Source organism: Pelodiscus sinensis, chromosome 31 (genome assembly GCF_049634645.1).
Source record: "Pelodiscus sinensis isolate JC-2024 chromosome 31, ASM4963464v1, whole genome shotgun sequence".
In the NCBI taxonomy this organism is placed as follows: domain Eukaryota; kingdom Metazoa; phylum Chordata; order Testudines; family Trionychidae; genus Pelodiscus; species Pelodiscus sinensis.
Genome location: NC_134741.1, coordinates 9459885 through 9482782, shown reverse-complemented (window position 1 = coordinate 9482782; position 22898 = coordinate 9459885). Strand labels below are relative to the sequence as shown.

At 47.9% G+C, this 22898-nt stretch overlaps 1 protein-coding gene across 1 annotated transcript in view; it reads left to right on the top strand.

Moving 5' to 3' along the window:
- The first annotated feature begins 327 nt into the window (after positions 1-327).
- The window catches only part of LOC102459961 (butyrophilin subfamily 1 member A1-like), a 38783-nt gene continuing 16212 nt past the window's right edge, over positions 328-22898 (top strand). The window contains exons 1-4 of the mRNA XM_075912797.1: positions 328-436; positions 12078-12425; positions 14843-15124; positions 19458-19574. Coding sequence (XP_075768912.1) covers positions 328-436; positions 12078-12425; positions 14843-15124; positions 19458-19574 — 856 coding nt within the window. The remainder of the gene's footprint in view (positions 437-12077; positions 12426-14842; positions 15125-19457; positions 19575-22898) is intronic.

Genomic DNA, 22898 nt, shown 5'->3' with positions numbered 1-22898 from the left:
GCACGGAGTCTGCACTAGCGGACATTTAAAAATGGCGGCGCCCGGCAATATGCTAATGAAGCCCGGAAAATTCAAATCCCGGGCTTCATTTGCAACTCCGGTTGCCTACATTAACCACCCTAGTTCGAACTAGGGTGGTAATGTAGATATACCCTAGATGATATAATGGTCCCTCTGCCCTTAGCCTATGAATATAGGGAAGTGTGGTAATGTAAACATAACTGAGCCATGGACCAGGGCAGTGAAAGTCAGACAGCTCTGGCGCTGTCACTGTCTCCCCTTCACTCACTGTCTGGTTTGTTTTTCCTCCTGTTCCCAGGCCCAGCGATGATGATGGGGAAGGTTCTTTCATTCTCCCGCGGCTCCACAGTGAGCTCCATTCTGTCCGGCTACCTCGCGCTCTGCCTCGCTCTGCAGATTCTCAGGCTGGCCTCAGGTAGGCGCTCCAGCCCTCTTGCTGAGTTTGTTGCTGTTGCTATGGCTGATCATCCCTGTCCATCTCCTGTCACTGCCTTGTCTTGTGTAAATCACGTCTGCTCAACCTGCCACCAACATGGAGAGCCCACAGGGCACAGCTGGGTCTCCAGTAACCATGGTTACTATCTGATCCATGATGTTAGTCCTGAATACTACATCTACCCCACTGCTCCAGGGCACGTCTACACTAGGAAATTATTTTGAAATAGCTAAATTTGAAATAATAACTCCTGAAATATCAAAATGGAACTATCATGGCCATGCTATGGGGAAGCCTCACAATTAGTGCGAGGGAGGCTCCGTTATTGTGGATGCGCTACCTCAATTTAAAGCCCCGGGAAGCTCTTTGAAATAGCAGGAAAGGAGCATCCCCACTAACACTATTTCAACATAACTATTTTGAAATTAGCATTATTCCCAGGGGAAAGCAGGAGAACAGATTTCGAAATGACAGGTTTGGTAGTGCGGACATTCTGCTTATTATTTTGATATAAGGGGGTGTGACGGGGTCCCGCGACCCCACACAGCAGCCCCCAAGGCAAGTGCCCTGCTCAGGCTGCAGATGAGCCTTTATCGGCCATGTGCCAGCTGCGCCAGCGCAGTGGCTCAGCTGACAGCCGCTGGCCTGACAGCTGGGAAAATGGTGGAGGCGCTGGCCCCCACGCTACGTCAGCATGCAGGGCGGAGTCACACCAGAGACCAGCCTTAGGGCCCTGATCTGGGGCCCGTCAGTGTGGGTGGGGTGGGGTGGGGTGGGGTGGGGTGGGGTGGGCCCGCCCCGCCCTGGCCCGCCCCGCCCTGGCCCGCCCCCCCCATTTGTATTGGGGAGCGCTGAATATAGATACTGACTCGAGCCAAGAGGCCCATTAGATGTAGAGGGACTGATTGGAGATGAAATGGGGGTTCAACCCCATGAACACATAGACAAGGGACCTGGGGCGCCAGGCTGACCCCCGGCATGCCCCATCACAAAGTGGTGGCCCGTCACAGGGGGTTATATTAATATAACTCCCCAGTGTAGACTGGGGCTGGTTGATTCTGGCAGCTTCTAAAAAGCAGAACACAGTGACCCCCACTAAAGTGCTGAGAAACTATTTAGAAGGACCTGGGGATTACAGTGGTTAAGAAGCTGGATATGAGTCAACAGTGTGCCCTTGTAGCCAAGAAAGCTAATAGCATATTAGGTTATATTAGAGGAGCATTGCCAGCAGATCTAGACAAGTAACTATTCCCATTTATTCGGCTCTGGTGAGGCCACATCTGAAATATTGTGTCCAATTCTGGGCCTCCCACTATAGAAAGGATGTGGACGCATTGGAGAGGGTTCAGCGGAGGGCAGCCAAAATGACGAGGGGGCTGGAGCACATGACCTATGAAGAGAGACTGAGGGTATGTCTACCCTAGCCATCCTAGTTTGGACTAGGGTGGCTAATGTAGTCATTCGAACTTGCAAATGAAGCCCGGGATTAAAATATCCTGGGCTTCATTGCATGTTTCTGGGTGCCGCCATTTTTAAATGCCTGGTAGTTCGGACTCCTGGCCCGTGGCTACATGCGGCACGTGCTAGGTAGTTCGAACTAAAGCCCTAATTCGGATTACCATTACTCCTCCTGCAATGATTTAGGATCTTTAGTTCGAACTACCTAACTAGTGCCATGTGTAGCCATAGGCAGGTAGTTCGAGCTACCAGGCATTTAAAAATGGTGGCACCCAGGAACATGCAAATGAAACCCGGGATATTTTAATCCCGGGCTTCATTTGCAAGTTCGAATGACTACATTAGCCACCCTAGTTCGAACTAGGGTGGCAGTGTAGCCATACCTTGTTTCTTTTTGCACAAAAAACCCTGGCACAAAAAGAAATGGCAGAAAATATGCTAATGAGATCATGACTCATGCAAATAAATCCCTCATTAGCGTAATTTTTTCTGGAATTTATTGCAGTGTAGCCGAAGCCTGAATCATTAAGTTTTCACGGCACTGGTAAAGGCCCTCATTAGTCCATTTAGCGCATAAACAGATTCACACTTCATATTTCTGATTTCATATACCAAAATGATGCATTCACAAAAATAGAATATACTCATTCAGCAGATTGTAACTGATGTTACATGAGCCATTTTGCATAAAGCGTATCTGAGTTATGCTTGTCCATATTCACAAGCCAATTTTCATAAGGCATGGGGGAGAGTCCATCACAGGGACTGTGTCTAACACTCCCATAAGAACTCTGTGTGACAAGTATTGGAATTACACCTGGCACATGTGTGACTTTCAAAATGCACTGTATGAATGTTCTGTGTATTTTTGTGCCCTTTATAAACAGGATCTGTACATGTTACATATGCATTTGTAGCCTGTAGATTGTAATCTATGCCATGAGGGAGGGTTACCCCATTCCCTTTGGAAGCTACAAACCACTGTGGCTGTGTCTAGACTGGCCACTTTTTCTGGAAAAGCAGTTGCTTTTCCATAAAAACTTGCCAGCTGTCTACACTGGCAGCTTGAATTTCCACAAAAGCACTGATTGTCAGTGCTTTTGTGGAAATACTATGCTGCTCCCGTTTGGGCAAAAGTCCTTTTTCCGAAAAACTTTTGCGCAAAAGGGCCAGTGTAGACAGGTGAGATTTGTTTTCTGCAAAAAAGCCCCGATCGCGAAAATAGTGATCGGGGCTTTTTTGCGGAAAAGCGCATCTAGATTGGCCACGGATGCTTTTCCTGCCAATCTAGACGTGCTTTTCCGAAAATGCTTTTAACAGAAAACTTTTGCGTTAAAAGCATTTCTGGAAAATCATGCCAGTGTAGACGTAGCCTGTGAGTAACTGCTAGGACAAGTAACAGCTGCAGAGAAATACCACCTGTAACCGGGCACGTGGTACACGCCCCAATTTTTACCCATGCCCCTGGACTTCCCTTTCTCAATAAGAGTCAGTTTGTAGGCCACAGTCTGCTGACATCACTTTTAATAGGTGCAACCACGTCCCCCAACGTACTTTTTCCTTAGAAGCCGACTGAGCTTGTCAGTGTCTTCTCCATGTACAATTGCAAAGGGGTTGGGAGTAAGGGGGACCCGGGTCCACCCTCATAACTGGGTCCTGACCCAGGGCCCTAAGGGAAGGAGAACAGCCTCGTTCTCTCCCCTGTGGTCGATGGGGCAGCCGCCCGTAACATGCCGACCCATGGGCTCTCCATTGCCCTGCCTTGGGTCACTTCCTACCCTCCACAAGTCCTCTTCGAGGAGCGGGCAACACGGGCAGTTAGGCCTCCCTTTTGTGGGCCCCTCCACCTACGCTCTTGGGCCCTCCATCCCTGGACGTCCCGGCCTTCCTCCTCCAGGAGCTGGCCGGCTTTTAAAAGTGGCGGCACAAGGCCAGCTGAGGCCACCACAACCCTGGACGCTCTTGCCCCGCCCCCTCGCACTCAGCAGGGCACACTGCGTGACGCTCCTGCACTAACGGCCACCGCACTCCCCTCTGTTCCCCAGCTGGGTTTTTGCAGCGCGTCCCCACCTCCTCCCTTGTACCGAGGGGCTGGGGTAGCCCCAGTGCAGAGCCCTAGTGCTCCATCACACCATCCTGCAGAGAACTGCTTAAACTGATTAGACAAGGAAAGACTGGCCTGAGGGGTGGATGGTCTGATAGAGGCAGCAGTCTGTGGGGGGGGGGGGGGGAGGTGGCACCATGGAGATGGAGATGGTGCTGGAGGGAACTGGCTTTTAAGTCAGTTCCCCCCAGGCACCAGTTCCTGCTCCTCACCCCCCCACACACACTGCCCCACCCTCCCACTGAATGGCCAAGTTGGGTCAAACCAAAGGCCCCTCCAGCCCAGTGTCTTAACTGCCCAGTGGCCAATGCAGGTGCCCAGAGGGACTGGACAGAACAGGGATCCCCAAGTGACCTGCCCCCTGCGGCCCGTTCCCAGCATCTGGCAAATGGAGGCTCCGGATGCCCTCCCTGCCCTGCTTGGCTAGTAGCCATTGATGGACTTTGTTCTTGAACTCCCTTGCCCAAAGCTAGAGCTTCCCCCTTCCCTCTGCACTGGACAGCCACTTGGCCCTGGCTCCTTCCCACCCCCAGTCCTGCTCCAGTTCCCAGAGAAGACGACAGCTCCAGCTCTCCCCCAGCATTGCTCCAGTTCCCAGAGCAGCCAGACAGCCAGGCTGTATCCCCAGCTCACCTGGAGCAGCCAGGCAGCCACACCACAGCCCCATCTGCTCCAGAATAGATGGTCATCTCCCACTAGCAGCCAGGCAGCTGCACTGCAGTCCCATCTCCAGCCTTCCTAGCCAGCCAAGGAGCTGCATGGTCCCAGTTCTGCTCTGGCCTCAGGACCAGCCGGGCAACCACATGGCCTTGGCTCCACTCTGGCCCCTGGAGCAGCCACAGACCCTGGACGATCTGGGCAGCAGGGCCACATCTTCAATCTTCCTGGACAGCCATGTGACTCCAGCCTTTCCAGACAGAGAGAGCATGAGATCTACCCTGGTCTTTTAGGGAAGGCCGTCCCTTGCCTCTGTTACCTGTCACCCATGTTAGACGCCTGTTATAATTTGGGCCTTTCCACCATCCCTGGCAAAGAGTTCCACAGCTTCACTGTGAGGAAATAATTCATTTAGCTTGTTTAAAATCTGCTGCCTATAGATTTCTTTGGGTGACCTACCTGTGGGATATGTTGAAGTAAATAACATTTCCTTAGCTAGGTTTTCCACACCATTCATGATTTAATAGACCCTGAATATGCCCCTTCCAGGCTGAGAAGTCCCCATCTTTTTAATTTCTATTCATATAGAAGCTGTTCCTTTTACCCCTACTCATTTCTGTCACCCTTTCTGTACCTTTTCCAAATCCAGCAGATCATTTTTTAGATGGGTGACCAGATCTGCATGCAGTATTCGAGATGTAGGCATACTATGGTTTTATACAGAGGCAATATGATGTTCTCTGGCTTATTCTCTATGGGCATGTCTACACTACAGAGTTAATTCAAAATAAGAGCCCTTATTTCAAATTAACTGTAATAGCTGTCTACATATACAAACCACTATTTCGAAATTAGTTCAAAATAGCGGAGCGCTTATTTCGAATTAGGTGAACCTCGTTCTACGAGGAATAACTTCTAATTCAAAATAGCTAATTCGAAATAAGTGCTGTGTAGACACTTATTTCAAATTAGCTGGCCTCCAGCCCTTCCCAGTTCCCCCTGGTGGCCAATCTGGGCCAAACCAGAAAAACTCCTCTCCCCCAGCCCCGGGACCCTTAAAGGGATAAACTCTGGCCAGATGGCACTTGCCAGAGCCAGCCTTGCCAGCAGTCTTTTCCCCTGACCTAGTGGCCCTAGGATGAGCCAGGCAGCCACTGACAGCCAGCCATCCCCCACCCAGTCCCCCAGCACCTGGGGCCAGCCAGGGGCCATAGACGGTGCGTGCCCTCCTGGACTAGTGTGGAGGTCATACACCACATTGAGGTTTGGGGGCAGGCCCCCAGTGTCCATAATCTCTGCACTAGGAGGAGGAACATGGCCGTCTACAGCTGCATAGTGGCCACCATGGCCCAAAAGGGACACAGGTGCACCCAGGAGCAGGTGTGCCTGAAAGTGAAGGAGCTGTGGCAGGTGTACGCCAAGGCCACCAGGGGCGGCACCGCAGCAGGGGCTGACACCTGCCCCTACTTCCCCACCCTTGACCAACTCCTGGGGGGAAGGGTGGTCCACACCAGCCCGGAAGGCAGCGAACCAGAAGTGGAGAGCCCCGACCCAGTTGCACCGGAGGGGTCACGCCAGCTGTTCCAGCACCGGAGTCGGCAGGGTCGGATAGGGAGGCCATACCAGGTAAGTGCCAGCACTGTCTCCTGCCCAGGGGGGAGGCGGGGAGGGAGACCAGGGACTGAACACGTGAGCCATGTCTCCCACGGATCATGCAGATGCCTGTACACATGTGAGCACATGCCATGCCACCCTTGGGCAGGTGGCTCCAGCTGCATGACACCTGGGGCCATGGCCCAACAGGCACATGCATGTGTGAAGAGACCTGACACGCTCTCGACCCTGGGGCGGGACCCAGCAGGACGCCCTCCTTCACACACCTCCTCTACACAGAGGCAGGGAACATCTCCCTGCCCACCCTCCCCCCGTCCCGGCCACACTATACACGGCACAGGAGTATGGGTGCGGTCTTGGGACAGCTCCCAGTCCCGGGGAGAGCCAGACATCCTGACCATGGCCTCTGTGCAAGCACATAGGCTCTGACGGTGCAGGGCATGGTCGCCCTCACGTCGCGAGGGGGGGGGGGGTTGAGCATCATCCACTGTGTCCCCAGGGAGAACTGACCACTTCTCTTCTTTCTCTACAGCTGCACCAGCTGCTCGTGCAGGGTGCACCACCCCGCCCGGGACATGCTCCCGCACCCGCGGCCTGCTCCAGACCACCACCATGGAGCAGGAGTACTGGGACCAGCACCTGGGGTCCCTGCGAGCCCTGAACCAAACCGTGAAGGCCTGGATGCTGGAGGACCTGCAGTTCCGCCGGGAGCAGCTGGCTGAGGACTGAGCTAGAAACGCTAACCTGCAGGCCCTGATGCAGAGCATGGTGCCCTGTGCCGGTCCTGTGCCTGCTGCCCCCCCCAACAACTTTCCCTCCTCCCACTCCTGCCCCCCACCTCTTCCTTATCAACCTCCACACCCTCCTCCTCAATGTCCACACCCCTCCACCTCAACCTCCGCACCCTCCACCCCATCCCCTGGGGATGCCGAGGCCCCCTCCCTCACCGTGCTGGGAGGTGGTTGGCCTGGCGAGACCCCCACCCCGATCCCTGAGCTTCCCTTCCCCTCCTTCCTCTTGCTTCCCCCTTCCAGCTCCCTCCTCCCAGTTTTCCCCCTGCCCTTTCCCACCCTCTCTCCTGCCCTCTCCTGTCTCCTTTCTCCCATCTCCCCATAGTTTCATTCCCCCTCCCTAGTTGTGCTGAATAAAGAGAGTTGTTATTTTTGAAAATACGTGTATTTTATTTGACATCGGGGGGGGGGGGGGCTAGGGAAGGGTAAGTGGAAGGATGAGAGGGGGAGGAATAGGGCACAAGCCCCTGGTAGGGCAGACCGGGGAGGCTCTTAGTGCTCCTCAGGGTGGAAGCTCTCCTGCAGGGCCCCCTGGATCCTGACAGCCCCTCGATGGTCCTCCCGGATGGCAGCCTGCAGCCAGTGCAGCCAGGTTGCTGGCAACGTGTCCACTGGGGGCAGGCTGGTTCCATGTTGCAGAGTGCCGTGGTGTCCCGAGTGAGGGCAAGCAGAGCACTCTGAAACAGGACTGCTTTGCTGTCCTTCAGCGAGGTAGACCAGCAAGCAGAGAAACCTGAGAACTGTCTGTCCGGGGTGGGAGGTTGGGTTTCTTTAAGCACAGCCCTCGGCTAGCCTGAGGCAGCAACCCCACACACTAAGTCCGACCCTGATGCCCTGTCGGCACTGGTTCCGGCCAGCCTTACCTTCGATTCAAAATTCACTCAATATGGATGTCCTATTTTGAATTAGCAAAATGCTATTTCAAATTAGTTTTTGGGTCTAGATGCATTATTTAGAACTAGCTTATTTTGAATTAACTAATTTGAAATAAGTTAATTCAAATTAGCGCTTTAGTGTAGACTTACCCTATTAGTTTCCTAATGATTCCTGATAGAAATGTAGCCGTGTTAGTCTGGTGTAGCTGAAACAAAATACAGGACTATGTAGCACTTTAAAGACTAACAAGATGGTTTATTAGATGATGAGCTTTCGTGGGCCAGACCCACTTCCTCAGATCAAATAGTGGAATAAAATTGTCACAGCCATATAAACCAAAGGATACAATTTAAAAAAAATTGAACACATATGAAAAGGACAAATCACATTTCAGAACAGAACGGGAATGGGGGGGAAGGTAAATGTCTGTGAGCTAATGGTATTAGAGGTGATAATTGGGGAAGCTATCTTTGTAATGGGTAAGATAGTTGGCGCCTTTGTTGAGACTGACACTGAAGGCTCGTCTACACTGGCCCCTTTTCCGAAAAGGGCATGTTAATTTCACAGGTCATAATAGGGAAATCCGTGGGGGATTTAAATATCCCCCGCGGCATTTAAATAAAAACTAGGTTTGTCGGGGGCAGGTGAGCAAAGCCCACAGGTAAGTGCTGAATGTGCGGGACTGGGAGATGGGTTGGAAATGGGGGGGACTACGGCCTATAATGGCAAGGAGAAAGGAGGGTCAGGGCACAACAGGGAGGCAAGATCAAATCAGTATCTTAGATGCCTATATACAAATGCGAGAAGTATGGGTAATAAGCAGGAAGAACTGGAATTGCTAACCAATAAATACAACTATGATATCATTGGTATTACAGAAACCTGGTGGGATGGGACGCATGATTGGAATATTGGTATGGAAGGGTACGGCTTGCTCAGGAAGGACAGACAGGGAAAAAAGGGAGGAGGGGTTGCCTTGTATATTAAAAATGTACACACTTGGACTGAAGTGGAGATGAACGTAGGAGATAGCTGTGTAGAGAGTCTCTGGGTTAAGCTAAAAGGGGTAAAAAACGAGGGTGATATCATGCTAGGAGTCTACTACAGGCCACCTAGCCAGGTGGAAGAGGTGGATGAGGCCTTTTTTAAACAATTAACAAAACTATCCAAAGCCCAAGATTTGGTGGTGATGGGGGACTTCAACTATCCAGACATATGTTGGGAAACTAACACAGCGAGGCACAGGCTATCCAATAAGTTTCTGGACTGCATTGGAGACAACTTTCTGTTTCAGAAGGTTGAAAAAGCTACCAGAGGAGAAGCTGTTCTGGATTTGGTTTTAACAAATAGGGAGGAACTAGTTGAGAACTTGAAAGTGGAAGACAGTATAGGGGACAGTGATCACGAAATAATAGAGTTCATGATCTTAAGGAAAGGTAGAAGGGAGACCACCACAATTGAGGTTATGGATTTCAGGAAGGCAGATTTTGATAAGCTCAGAGAACTTGTAGGTAAGGTCCCATGGGAAGCAAGACTGAAGGGAAAAACAACTGAGGAGAGTTGGAAGTATTTCAAAGGGACGTTGTTAAGGGCCCAAAAGCAAACAATTCCGCTGTGTAGGAAAGATAGAAAATATGGCAAAAGACCAGCTTGGCTTAACAAGGAGATCTTGCATGATCTCAAAATAAAAAAGGAGTCATATAAAAAATGGAAACTAGGACAACTAACAAAGGATGAATATAGGCAAGCAACACGGGAATGCAGGGGCAAGATTAGAAAGGCAAAGGCACAAAATGAGATCAAACTAGCTACAGGCATAAAGGGAAACAAGAAGACCTTTTATAAATACATTAAAAGCAAGAGGAAGACCAAGGACAGGGTAGGCCCACTGCTTAGCGAGGAGGGAGAAGCAGTAACAGGGAACTTGGAAATGGCAGAGATGCTCAATGACTTCTTTGTTTCGGTCTTCACCGAGAAGTCTGGAGGTGTGCCTAACGTAGTGAATACAAGCAGAGAGAGGGTAAGTTTAGAAGATAGGATACACAAAGAACAAGTTAAAAATCACTTAGGAAAGTTAGATGTCAGCAAGTCACCAGGTCCTGATGAAATGCATCCCAGGATACTCAAGGAGCTGATAGAGGAGGTATCTGAGCCTTTAGCTATGATCTTTGAAAAATCATGGCAGACAGGGGAGATTCCAGAAGACTGGAAAAGGGCAAATATTGTGCCCATCTATAAAAAGGGGAATAAGAACAACCCAGGAAATTATAGACCCGTCAGTTTAACGTCTGTCCCAGGGAAGATAATGGAGCAGGTAATTAAGGAAATCGTATGCAAACACTTGGAAAGTAATAAAGTGATAGGGAATAGCCAGCATGGGTTTGTGAAGAACAAGTCATGCCAAACTAATCTGATAGCTTTCTTTGAAAAGATAACAAGCCTTGTGGATAAGGGAGAAGCGGTGGATGTCATATACCTAGACTTTAGTAAGGCATTTGATACGGTCTCGCATGATATTCTTATTGATAAACTAGGCAAATATAACTTAGATAGGGCCACGATAAGGTGGGTGCATAATTGGCTGGATAACCGTAGTCAGAGAGTTGTTGTTAACGGTTCTAAATCCTGCTGGAAAGGGATAACAAGTGGAGTTCCTCAAGGGTCTGTTTTGGGACCTGTACTATTCAATATCTTCATCAATGATGTAGATATTGGGATAGAGAGTACTCTTATTAAGTTTGCAGATGATACCAAACTGGGTGGGGTTGCGACTTCTTTGGAGGATAGGGACATAATTCAAAATGACCTTAGCAAGTTAGAGAAATGGTCAGAGGTAAACAGGATGAGGTTTAATAAAGAGAAATGCAAAGTGCTCCACTTAGGAAGGAACAATCAGTTCCATACATACAAGATGGGAAGCGACTGTCTAGGAAGGAGCATGGCGGAAAGGGATCTAGGGGTCATAGTGGACCACAAGTTGAATATGAGTCAACAGTGTGATGCTGTTGCAAAAAAAGCAAATATGATTCTAGGTTGTATCAACAGGTGTGTTGTAAGCAAAACTCGTGAAGTCATTCTGCCGCTCTATTCTGCACTAGTTAGGCCTCAGCTGGAGTACTGTGTCCAGTTCTGGGCGCCACATTTCAAGAAAGATGTGGAGAAATTGGAAAGGGTGCAGAGAAGAGCGACAAGAATGATTAAAGGTTTAGAGAACATGACCTATGAAGCCAGGCTTCATGAACTGGGCTTGTTTAGTTTGGAAAAAAGAAGATTAAGGGGGGACATGATAGCGGTTTTCAAATATCTAAAAGGGTGTCACAAGGAGGAAGGCGAAAATTTGTTCCTCTTGGTTTCTGAGGACAGGACAAGGAGTAATGGGCTTAAAGTGCAGCAGGGGAGGTTTAGATTGGACATTAGGAAAAAATTCCTAACTGTCAGGGTGGTCAAATATTGGAATAAATTGCCAAGGGAGGTGGTGGAATCTCCCTCTCTGGAGATATTTAAGAACAGGTTAGATAGACATCTGTCAGGGATGGTGTAGACGGAGCTTGATCCTGCCTTGAGGGCGGGGGGCTGGACTCGATGACCTCTCGAGGTCCCTTCCAGTCCTATTATTCTATGATTCTATGATTCTATGATTCTATGTCCGCCGCTTTTTTCCGGCTTTTAGAAAAGCCGGAAAAGAGCGTCTACACTGGCCCCGATCCTCCGGAAAAAAGCCCTTTTCCGGAGGATCTCTTATTCCTACTTTGAAGTAGGATGCAGGTAGTTAAGTCGTTGAGACAGTGTCCTTTCTGGTTGAAATGGCAAGAAACTGGTTTTTCTTTGTTCATTAAAAGTGAACACTCCCCATCCCTGCAGCACCGGCCAGCTACAACTTCCCCCCACGGCCATGGGGCACTACACGGCCCGGCGCGCATGCCAGCAGTGACATCCAGGCCAGACTGGGCCGCGCTTGTGCCGTGCGCCCGGGGGTGGCACCGCACGCCTGTGCCCGGGGTGCCAGAATGCCTTGGGCGACCCTGTTTGTGAGATCCCTTTGTAACTCTTTGCAGGGACCCACATTCCAGAGGCCTTAAGAGGACAATTAAACTTCCATTTTTCATTGTACATGTCACAGCACAGTTCACAGTGAGGGGACCTGACCTCCCAGTCGCTGCCTCCCTAGGAGGGGAGGCCGTCCTGCACTGCCACCTCTCCCCCAGGATGAGTGCCGAGAACATGGAGGTGAGGTGGTTCCGAGCCAAGTACTCTGCAGTCGTTCACCTGTACCGCGATGGGCAGGATCAGTTTGGAGAGCAGATGCTGGAATATCAAGGGAGAACTGAGTTCTTGAAAGATGACATCACCATTGGGAGAGTTTCCTTAAGAATATACAACATCCAACCCTCTGACCATGGACAGTACACATGTCTTTTTCAGTCCAGTGTCTCTTATGAAGAAGCTTTACTGGAACTACGGGTGGCAGGTCAGTAACTCATTGTGATATGTTGATGTGTTCAACAGAGATTGAAGACGAATCAGAGGCGTCACTGTGAGATGAGACCTGATTTTTCTCATTATAGTTGGTCTTCTCTGTTTAAGGCTTATTCTAGTTTAGTTCTTAACAACAGTTTTTTCCTTAGGGCTCTAAAATTCACAGTCATATGCAGATTCCCTTGAAAATGTTTGTGACTCATTGGAATCTGGGGCGGGGCTATTAGGCTAAATTAGAGGTCATTAGAGCAATGATTCTCAACCAAGAATACATACACCCATGTGGTATGCAGAGATCTTCCAGGGGGTACACGAACTCATGCCTAGTTTTACAATCAATGTATAGATTTTAATGTCAATCTGTTTGTTTGTCTGGTTGTTCAAGAACTCCTTCTAAAAGGTAAGAACTAGGATCACCACATTCAGGAGGCAGCTTCCTCTTCTCCTAATGCAAAGCAAGGTCAGGGTTTGGTTGTGCCAGGACAACTGGAAGCCCCAGGGAAAGGACAGTTTCCCATAACAGGCAAGCGGAGGGGCTGTTGTTTGGAAGGGCATGATATGAGAGTGGCCACTGGGGGCAGTGAGCCCGTAGGGGAGAGCTATCCAGTGGGGACAGACGTACCACCAAGTGAATGGTGAGCAGGGCTAGGCTCTGTCCTCTTACATGCTAGCACACCAGTAAGTAGCTCCCCTGCTCAAAATCTCCACCCCTACCCCCACCCTCACCCCCAGCCCTTGGCCACAGCACCAGAGAGAGAGATAAAAAAGCCCCTTGGTGACCGAAGGGGTGGGGATGAGGAGAGAGAAAATGTCCCTGGAGGCTTGGAGTCTGAGGGAGAAAAAACAGCCTGGTGGCTGGGGTGGAGCTGGGGGAAGAGAAAAGGCCCAGGCCAGGTGAAGCCCCCTGCCCTGAGCCCTTCCTCACCCCCAAACCCTCACTCTCTCACACACTTCGCACCCCCAGCCTCCTGCACCCACCCTCCACATCCCCAAGGCCCTGCTCTGAGTCCTGCACACACACACCAGCCTCCTGCTGTGAAGGAGCCAGGCAGCACTGGGCAATTCTGCTAATAGGCTACATAAAAAGCATCAGCAAAGTCAATGCAAATTAAAATTTCATACAGACAATAATTTGCTTACACTGCTCTATATGCTGTACACTGCAATGTAAGTTCAATCCTTATATTCCAATTGATTTATTTTATAATTATCTGATAAAAATTAGAAGTTAGTATTTGTCAGTGCTAGTGGCTGTGACACTTTTATATGGCTATGTCTGATTTTATAAGCAAGTAGTTTTTAACTAAAGTAAACTTGAGGAGATACAAACAAGAAATCTGATTCCTGAAAGGGCATGGGATCTGCGGGGTTGCATATAATCTTCACCTTAGGCCTTTTAACATCAACCCTGTTTGTGCCTCTTGGTAATTTCCCATGAGTCTATCAGACCATAGCCTTGTGACTCCTGCCTTTCTGGAAGAGGACTCTGGGGATCTCTACACGACAGTTTTTCTGAAAAAACTTCACTTACGTCTACACTGCAGTCATGTTCTTTCAAAAAAAAATCAAAAGAATAGAGGAGTTTTTTCCAGCATTGGTAAACCTCTTTCTACGAGGAGGAAGCCTTTTTCCAAAGAGTTCTTTCAGAAAAAGGCATGTGTGGACGGGGAAAAGGGAGTTTTTTCAAAAGAAGAGAAAAGAGGAAAACACACAAGTGTCCTGGTGGCCATTCCATCCATAATAACCACAGCTTAAATGCGAGATAGCATCCATTCAGTGTGGATGCTATCTTTCGAAAAAGTAGATCGCATTTTTTATGTGCTTTGGCAGTTTAGATGCTCTCTTTTAGAAGAAGTTTTTCTGGAACATCTCTTCCAGAAAAGCTTCTTCTGAAAGAAGCCTGTAGTCTAGACATAGCTTCATTAGCCTGGGCACTTCTGATCACTTGTATCCATTTTCTGTTATTCAGTTATTTATTCTGAAAGGGTACAGGGCACTGCCAAGCAACATGAAATCCCCAAAACATGGGTTTATATCTAAGAATTAATTTAAGTTTTATCTACACATACATGTGCACTGTTTCCAAAGTGAGTTTGGAAATGTCTTATATTTATTTAGCTCAAATAAATTCCTTCTTGATTTAAGAGTGTGCACATGTAGATTTGCACTTAAACTAAATCAGTTTCACTAAACTGTAGCAAGTTTATACATAGAAAAGCCCGGACATAAACATTAAATGTACTAGATATCAAATATGAATTTGGCAAGATTAACTGACCAGCCACACTCATGGACTCACATTTGCTTGCTAGTTCACAAGAAATGTATGTAGCTAACAGGGTGATATAACATTTGGGTTGTTACTGGGCACTGTGGGATTATCACAAGTTCCTTTTATTTCTTCTGTAGATTTGGGCTCTGATCTTGACATCTCTCTGGAGGGATATCAGGATGGAGGGATCCGGCTGGTTTGTCAATCATCTGGATGGTACCCACAGCCTGAAACTGAGTGGAGAGACCAGCAGGGGCAGCTCTTACCATCAGCCTCAGAAAGCAGCTCTCAAGCAGCTGGTGGCCTGTTTCAAATACAGACTGCCATGGTTCTAACAGACGTATCCATCCAGAAAGTGTCCTGCCGCATCAGGAACCCCCAACTCAACAAGGAGAGAGAGTCAGCAATTTCCATAGCAGGTCAGTGCCTGTCCGTGCTGCACAGGGACAGACATGGGCAGAGAGTATTTATCACTGTGTCTCCCGTTCATTGGCCTGGAACTTTAAGGGACTGAGCAGGTCTTTGAAAGTGCTGAGCAACCGCAGTTTTCTTGGGGTCTGTCTACTCCACTATTAAACACCTACAAGTTTTTGCAGCAGAATATATGCTAATGAGGGACTCATTTGCATGAGTTGTGATCTCATTTGTATATTTTCTGCTGTTTCTTTTTGTGCAAGGGGTTTTTGCGCAAAAAAAAGCCGCGTGGATGATTCCTTTTTTGTGCAAAACCCTCTCCTGTGCCAGCTGGCTCAGGCTAAGGAGCTTGAGCTAAAGGGCTGTTAAATTGTGGTGCAGATGCTCAGGCTCAGGCTGGAAACCAGGCTCTAGGAACCTCTGAAGGTCCCATAAGGTGGGTGCATAACTGGCTGGAAAACCATTCTCAGAGAGCAGTTATAAATGGTCCACAATCCTGCTGGAAACGTATAAGTAGTGGGGTTCTGCAGGGGTCTGTTTTGGGACCGGCTCTGTTCAATATCTTCATCAACGATTTAGATATCGGCATAGAGAGTACGCTTATTGGCTACGTCTACACTGGCCCCTTTTCCGGAAGGGGCATGTAAATTTCACCAGTCGTCGTAGGGAAATCCGCGGGGGATTTAAATATCCCCCGCGGCATTTAAATAAAAATGTCCGCCGCTTTTTTCCGGCTTTTAGAAAAGCCGGAAAAGAGCGTCTACACTGGCCCCGATCCTCCGGAAAAAGTGCCCTTTTCCGGAGGGTCTTATTCCTACTTTGAATAAGTAGGAATTATTCAAAGTAGGAATAAGACCCTCCGGAAAAGGGCACTTTTTCCGGAGGATCGGGGCCAGTGTAGACGCTCTTTTCCGGCTTTTTTAAAAGCCGGAAAAAAGCGGCGGACATTTTTATTTAAATGCCGCGGGGGATATTTAAATCCCCCGCGGATTTCCCTACGTCGACTGGTGAAATTTACATGCCCCTTCCGGAAAAGGGGCCAGTGTAGACGTAGCCATACAGAACAGGAAGAGACTGTCTAGGAAGGAGTATGGCAGAAAGGGATCTAGGGGTCAGAGTGGACCACAAGCTAAATATGAGTCAACAGTGTGACACTGTGCAAAAAAAAAAAAAAAAAAAAAGCGAACATGATTCTAGGATGTGTTAACAGGTGTGTTGTTAGCAAGACATGAGAAGTCATTCTTCCACTCTACTCTGCACTGATTAGGCCTCAGTTGGAGTATTGTGTCCAGTTCTGGGCACCCCATTTCAAGAAAGATGTGGAGAAATTGGAGAAGGTGCAGAGAAGAGCAACAAGAATGATGAAAGGTCGAGAGAACATGACCTATGAAGGAAGACTGAAAGAACTGGGCTTGTTTAGTTTGGCAAAGAGAAGACTGAGAGGGGACATGATAATGGTTTTCCAGGTATCGAAAAGAGTGTTATAAGGATGAGGGAAAAAACTTGTTCTTCCTGGCCTCTGAGGACAGAACAAGAAGCAATGGGCTTGAACTGCAGCCAGGGAGGTTTAGGTTGGACATTAGGAACAAGTTTCTAACTGTCAGGGTGGTCAAACACTGGAATAAATTGCCCGGGGAAGTTGTGGAATCCCCATCTTTGGAGATATTTAAGAGTAGGTTAGATAAGTGTCTGTCAGGGATGGTCTAGACAGTGTTTTGTCCTGCCATGAGGTCAGGGGACTGGACTCGCTGACCAGTCAAGGTCCTTTCCAGTCCTAGTATTCTATGATTCTATGACTTTATGATAAAAGAGGTATTTTAAGAAGTGAAAGAGGAAGAAAACAGAACAAAGAAGATTACTAAGAAAATAAAACAAAGCACACCATCTAAGGTAAATTCACTAAAGAAATTGATTACAAACAGTAATTCTTCACCCTAGCTAGACATAGGTCTCAGATTTGTTTGCACAGACCAGATATCTTTCTTGCCTGGGTCAATCAGGTCTTTCCTCCCCCATCCCCCTCTTTCCACCCCATTTTTGTTTCCAGCTGTTTTTCAGTGTCTCTTTGGTTAGAGAGGCAGAGGAGAAGCAAACTGAATACTTTGATTGTTTTCCTCCCCCACCTTATTTATATGTGATTTCCATAAGATGGGAGTCCTTTGTTTGATTCCCCCAGCTCCCAGTGGAAAAGATCAGCAGTCCAAAATGGAGGTTAGTATCATGTGACCAGGTCACCCTGATTCTGTAGCATCCCAGTTCTCATGAGTCAGTAGCAGTATGGAGGCCACAGGAAGGCCAAGCCTTTTCACAGTCCATTGTTCTCACTGATGGACCATTTGTCCAGTCTGACTTTTCCATTGTTAGACCTGAAGTGTTGGCAGTGGTAGTCACAAGATTAGCATTCTTGAACTACAGATACTGTAGTCACTATTCCTAATGTCAGAAACAAAAATGCGGAGTCCTGTGGCACTTTACACACTAACAGATTTATTTAGGCATAAGCTTTCATGGGTAAAAAACACTTCATCAGATGCACACACAAGAAGTAGTTTTTACCCATGAAAGCTCGTGCCCCAAAATCTGCTAGTTTATAAAGTACCACAAGACTCCTTGTTGTTTTTGCAGATAAATGGTTACCCCTCTGAGACTGTTCATATGCAAAAATGATACATGCACAGAAATAGGATCATCATATTTAGGAAATTATAACCTTTCTAATGATACTTTACAGGATCCATCTTGCATAAAGTTAATCTCAGTTATGTCTTATTCATATTATAAGTGGCTTTTCATGAAGAATATGGAGTGTACATCAGACCAGCAATCATTAATCTTCTCAGTTATGATGGAAGAGGGAATTTTTCTTTGTTCTTGTGCTGTAGTGAGGTCCGGGTTGGAATTGCAAGTTGTCATTTTAAGAGAGTCCTGTTTCCAGATCCTGTTTGCAGACCAGTGGGCTCTGTAACAAAGTTTGCAAACAGAATCAGGGCTTGTCTACACAAACAGTCTGTGGCAAGCTTGAGTGTATATCTGCTTCTCACTAGCCTGCCATTCATGTCAAGCAGGTTGGTGCATGATGGATTTACATCCCAGTCTGCCCCACACTAATTGTTCCTATAGCCAAGCCAACTTAAAGCCAGATGGGGTGAGTTTTGCCCATTGCCCTAAGGAGAAGCCTCGCCTGTCTGGTTTGGGTTCATACATGTTATGGCTCTGGATTCTCAGAAGCAATGTTGTGTTTGTGACACCCCATAGGGTACAATCTGGACAGTTGAACCACTGTGTCCCTCTAACTCTCCAGACCAGGGTGCCTTTTACACTGGTGAAAAGCAGCCTCTGCTCACACACAGCCATTAGCATGTAAATTCACTCCCAAAAAAGTTACATGAATGCTCTCTCAGCCACTCATGGACTATATACAGGGTGACACTCACAAGTTCCCCAGCCTACACTATGAAAACATTCACTGGGTACTGTCCAACACACTTCTGAACAATGCAAACTCATTAAGAGTCAATCATTTCATCAAAGGAAATTATTCTGCTGGTGTCTTTGTTAACATGAGTTGAGATTTCCTGAATATTTCAACCAAAACACGCTGGTTTAGGTAAAACAATTTAACAAGTTTATTAACAAGAGATTTTAAGTGATACTAAGTGATACTGCATAAAGGTCAGAACTGGTTACAAAAGAAATAAAAACTGAAACCAAACCTAATTCCTAAACTTTATTAATCTAAATAAGATTTGAAAGCAAAAAGGTTTCTCACATCCAAAAACTTACTGAAGACCATACTAACTGGAAAACCTTTCGGCCAGGACCATCTCTCTCCCTCCTCCCACTCACACATAGTTCAATGACGCTCTCATATTGATTTCCAAGCAATGTTAGTGCAGTGAGAAGAGATGGAGGAGGAGAGGTAACACGGCAGTCGTTGTCTCTTATTTTATACCCTCCTTTCTGGAAGGCTGCAATGTAACACCACTTTCCCCCCAAGAATCCAGAAGTATAATACTCATTTTAAGCTGGATAAGGGATCTTTCGGAAAAGGCTTTATTTTCCAAAAGATCCACATCTAGACTGGTGCTTTTTTCTGGCAAAGCTCCAAGCCGGAAAAAAGCGGCAGCCATTTTTATGCTAATGAAGCGGGGGAGATTTAAATCCCGGCTTCATTAGCAATTGTGATATGTATAATTCGCATCTCTTTTACGGAAAAGGGATGCAGTCTAGACACAGCCTCTGTGTATTTCCCTGTGAGATTCTTTAAACTGGTCACAGTATCATCACATCCGTGTCCTGTCTTCATGCTCCATGTGTCAATGGCACTTTCTCTTGCAGGGCTGTTTTTCCCGAGGGTCAATGCCTGGATGGTGTCTGTGTGGGTGATCCTGGCTCTCCTGGCTGGTCTCATTGCTGTGGCCAGTTACTACTTCTGGAAGGTGTACAGAGCAAAAGGTGAAGTAACAAGAAGGGGAATTGCGGTGGGGGAGGGGGAGAGAGCTAAAAATGAAACACAACAGTAAAGATACCGGGATATAGGGTATGTCTACACTACCCCGCTAGTTCGAACTAGCGGGGTAATGTAGGCATACCACACTTGCAAATGAAGCCCGGGATTTGAATTTCCCGGGCTTCATTTGCATAAGCGGGGAGCTGCCATTTTTAAATCCCCGCTGCTTCAAACCCCGTGCAGCGCGGCTACACGGGGCTCGAACTAGGTAGTTCGGACTAGGGTGCCTATTCCGAACTACCGGTACACCTCATTTCACGAGGAGTAACGGTAGTTCGGAATAGGAACCTAGTCCGAACTACCTAGTTCGAGCCCCGTGTAGCCGCGCTGCACGGGGTTCGAAGCAGCGGGGATTTAAAAATGGCGGCTCCCCGCTTATGCAAATGAAGCCCGGGAAATTCAAATCCCGGGCTTCATTTGAAAGTGCGGTATGCATACATTACCCCGCTAGTTCGAACTAGGAGGGTAGTGTAGACATACCCTAAGGGGTTTTCATTCCATATTCACAAACATTTCAGGCCGTGGGCGTCAGAAGGACAGTGAATGGTGATTTCATATTAGTGTCAGGTGGCTTCAAGCCTTCAAAGCTCACTATAGGATCCCAACCAAATGTGATTCTGAACCGTTCCCTGGGGATGAGCAAGGCTCTGTTTGAAACAACATGTGGGGTACAGTGAACTGAGCTTGGAGCACTGACATATGGAACCTGGCAAGAAAATATTAACAGGAGGTAGGAGGAGAGGGATTTTCTTTGGTTCCAGTTCTGCCCGCTCCAGTCTGTGCAAGCACCCTCCCTCCCCCGTGTCTGACCAATCTCATTAGCTTCTATGATGAGGTACCTGGCTCTATGGACATGGGGAAGTCAGTGGATTCTTGACAGCAAGTTAAGGGAGTATGGATTGGATAAATGGACTGTAAAATGGACAGAAAGCTGGCTAGACTGTTGGGCCAAACGGGTAGCGATCAAAGCTCCATGTCAGGTTGGTGGTCGGTTTCCAGCGGAGTGCCCCAAGGATCTGTTCTTGGACTGGTTTTGTTCAACGTCTTTATTAATGACCTGGATGAGGGGATGGATTGCACCCTCAGCAAGTTTGGAATGGCACAAAGCTAGGGGGAGAGATAGATATGCTGGAGGGCAGGGATAGGGTCCAGAGTGACCTAGACAAATTAGAGGATTGGGCCAAAAAAAACTGATGAGGTTCTACAAGGATAAGTGTAAAGTGCTGCCCTTGGGACAGAAGAATCCCAAGCATTGTTACAGGCTGGGGACCGACTGGCTAAGTAGCAGTTTTGCAGAAAAGGACCTGGGGGTTACAGTGGATGAGAAGCTGGATATGAGTCAACAGTGTGCCCTTGTAGCCAAGAAGGCTAATGGCATATTAGGGTGCATTAGGAGGAACATCGCCAGCAGATCCAGAGATATCATTATTCCCCTTTATTCAGCTCTGGTGAGGACACATCTGGAGTATTGCGTCCAGTTCTGGGCCCCCCACTACTGGAAGTATGTGGACACATTGGAGAGGGTCCAGCAGAGGGCATCCAAAATGATTAGGGAGCTGGAGCACATGACTTATGAGGAGAGGCTGAGGGAGTTGGGTTTGTTTAGTCTGCAGAAGAGAAGAGTGAGGGGGGATTTGATAGCAGCCTTCAACTTCCTGAAGGAAGGTTCCAAAGAGGATGAGGAGAGGCTGTTCACAGTGAGGTCAGATAGCAGAACAAGGAGCAATGGTCTCAAGTTACAGTGGGGGAGGTCTAGGTTGGATCTTAGGAAAAATTATTTCAGTAGGAGGGTGGGGAAGCACTGGGATGGGTTCCCTAGAGAGGGGGTGGAACCTCCATTCCTAGCGGTTTTTAAGTCTCGGCTTGACCGAGCCCTGGCTGGGTTGATTTAGTTGGGTTGGTCCTGCCTTGGGCAGAGGGCTGGACTTGATGACTCCTGAAGTGTCTGCCTACCCTGGTATTCTATGATCTAGGTGAGTAGGAGCTGTGAATGGGAAAGTAATATTGTCAAGGCTGTTCCCCCCTCTGGCAATGTGAATGCAGAAGTTGGGGGCCTGCAAGAGCACCCCAAAACCTTGTCTCTATAGGCTCTGGTACAAAAACTTCCCCCCACCAAATCCTAATACCCAGATTTTGGGGGATCCGCTGCCACCATCAATAGCTTTTGAACCCACAAACAGGGGTGGACACTTGAAACCAACCCAGGGGTTACCCCAAGCTTTTTCCCCCCAAAAGAGCTTGAAAAAGAAAAGAGAAAAACAAGCTGCAGTCTCTGATAGCTGACCCATCAGTCAGAGACCTGCAGATACACACAGCCAGACCTTCCAGGATGCAGAAATCAACCAATACCAGCTACTTAAAATAATAGTTTATTATTCAAACAATACCACAGTTGCAAGCATAATAAATTGGCTAGATGAAAAGAGCCACCATTGATATAGATATTCAGGGAAAGTCCCAGGTCCGAAGGCTTAGAAAGAGAAAAAAAAACACTTAGCAAGCTCAGATATTTTCCAAATCCCCAAACAAGGAAAACAATAAAACTGTGACGGATTATCTAAACATTTCCCTACTTAAACATTGTAAGAAGTTCATTCCTGGAGAGAGAAGCATCTCCCATCTCCCTTAGTAACTGGGAGAAATTGCTCTGGATTTCAGACAAAGAAGAGAGAGAGAAAACCCCTCTTTTCTAGTTTGAAATTTCTATCTGAATTGTTATTGGCTGAACACCTGATACCTTGGCTAGGAGGCATCAGTTAATCTTTAGCCATCCGGTGCTGGTCAGCACTCCTGATGATGACACACCCCCAAATCACAGACAGCACTGGACAAGGCTGGGCCACACTGGCTGTGATTTCTTTTGGGAAGTCTGGGATAAAACATGCTTAATAAGTGAATGGGAAAGTAATGTTAATGGAGAGGTTAGCAATCACTTTATTTACACTAAGACTAACTCACCCTGAGGGTTGGTCAGAGGAGCCAACAGCCTCCACGGGCCCCTGGGTAAAGTACATGGGGTGGGGGGACACTGTCTCTGCACTCCAAGAAGGGGTGGGAACTTGAGTGGAAGGGGCGGGGACAGCCAGCCCTCAGGCCACCCAGAGCATGGTGAGTTCTCCTCTCCCTGCCCTCAGAGCTGCCCAGAGGGTGCAATATGATGCTCCCACAGTGATTTCAAGGTCTGGAACTTCAGGCACCATTGCTGCCATAGTAGCAGCCAGGAGCCTCAGGCAGCTGACACCTTTTCTCCCAAGCAACCAAATGCCCTT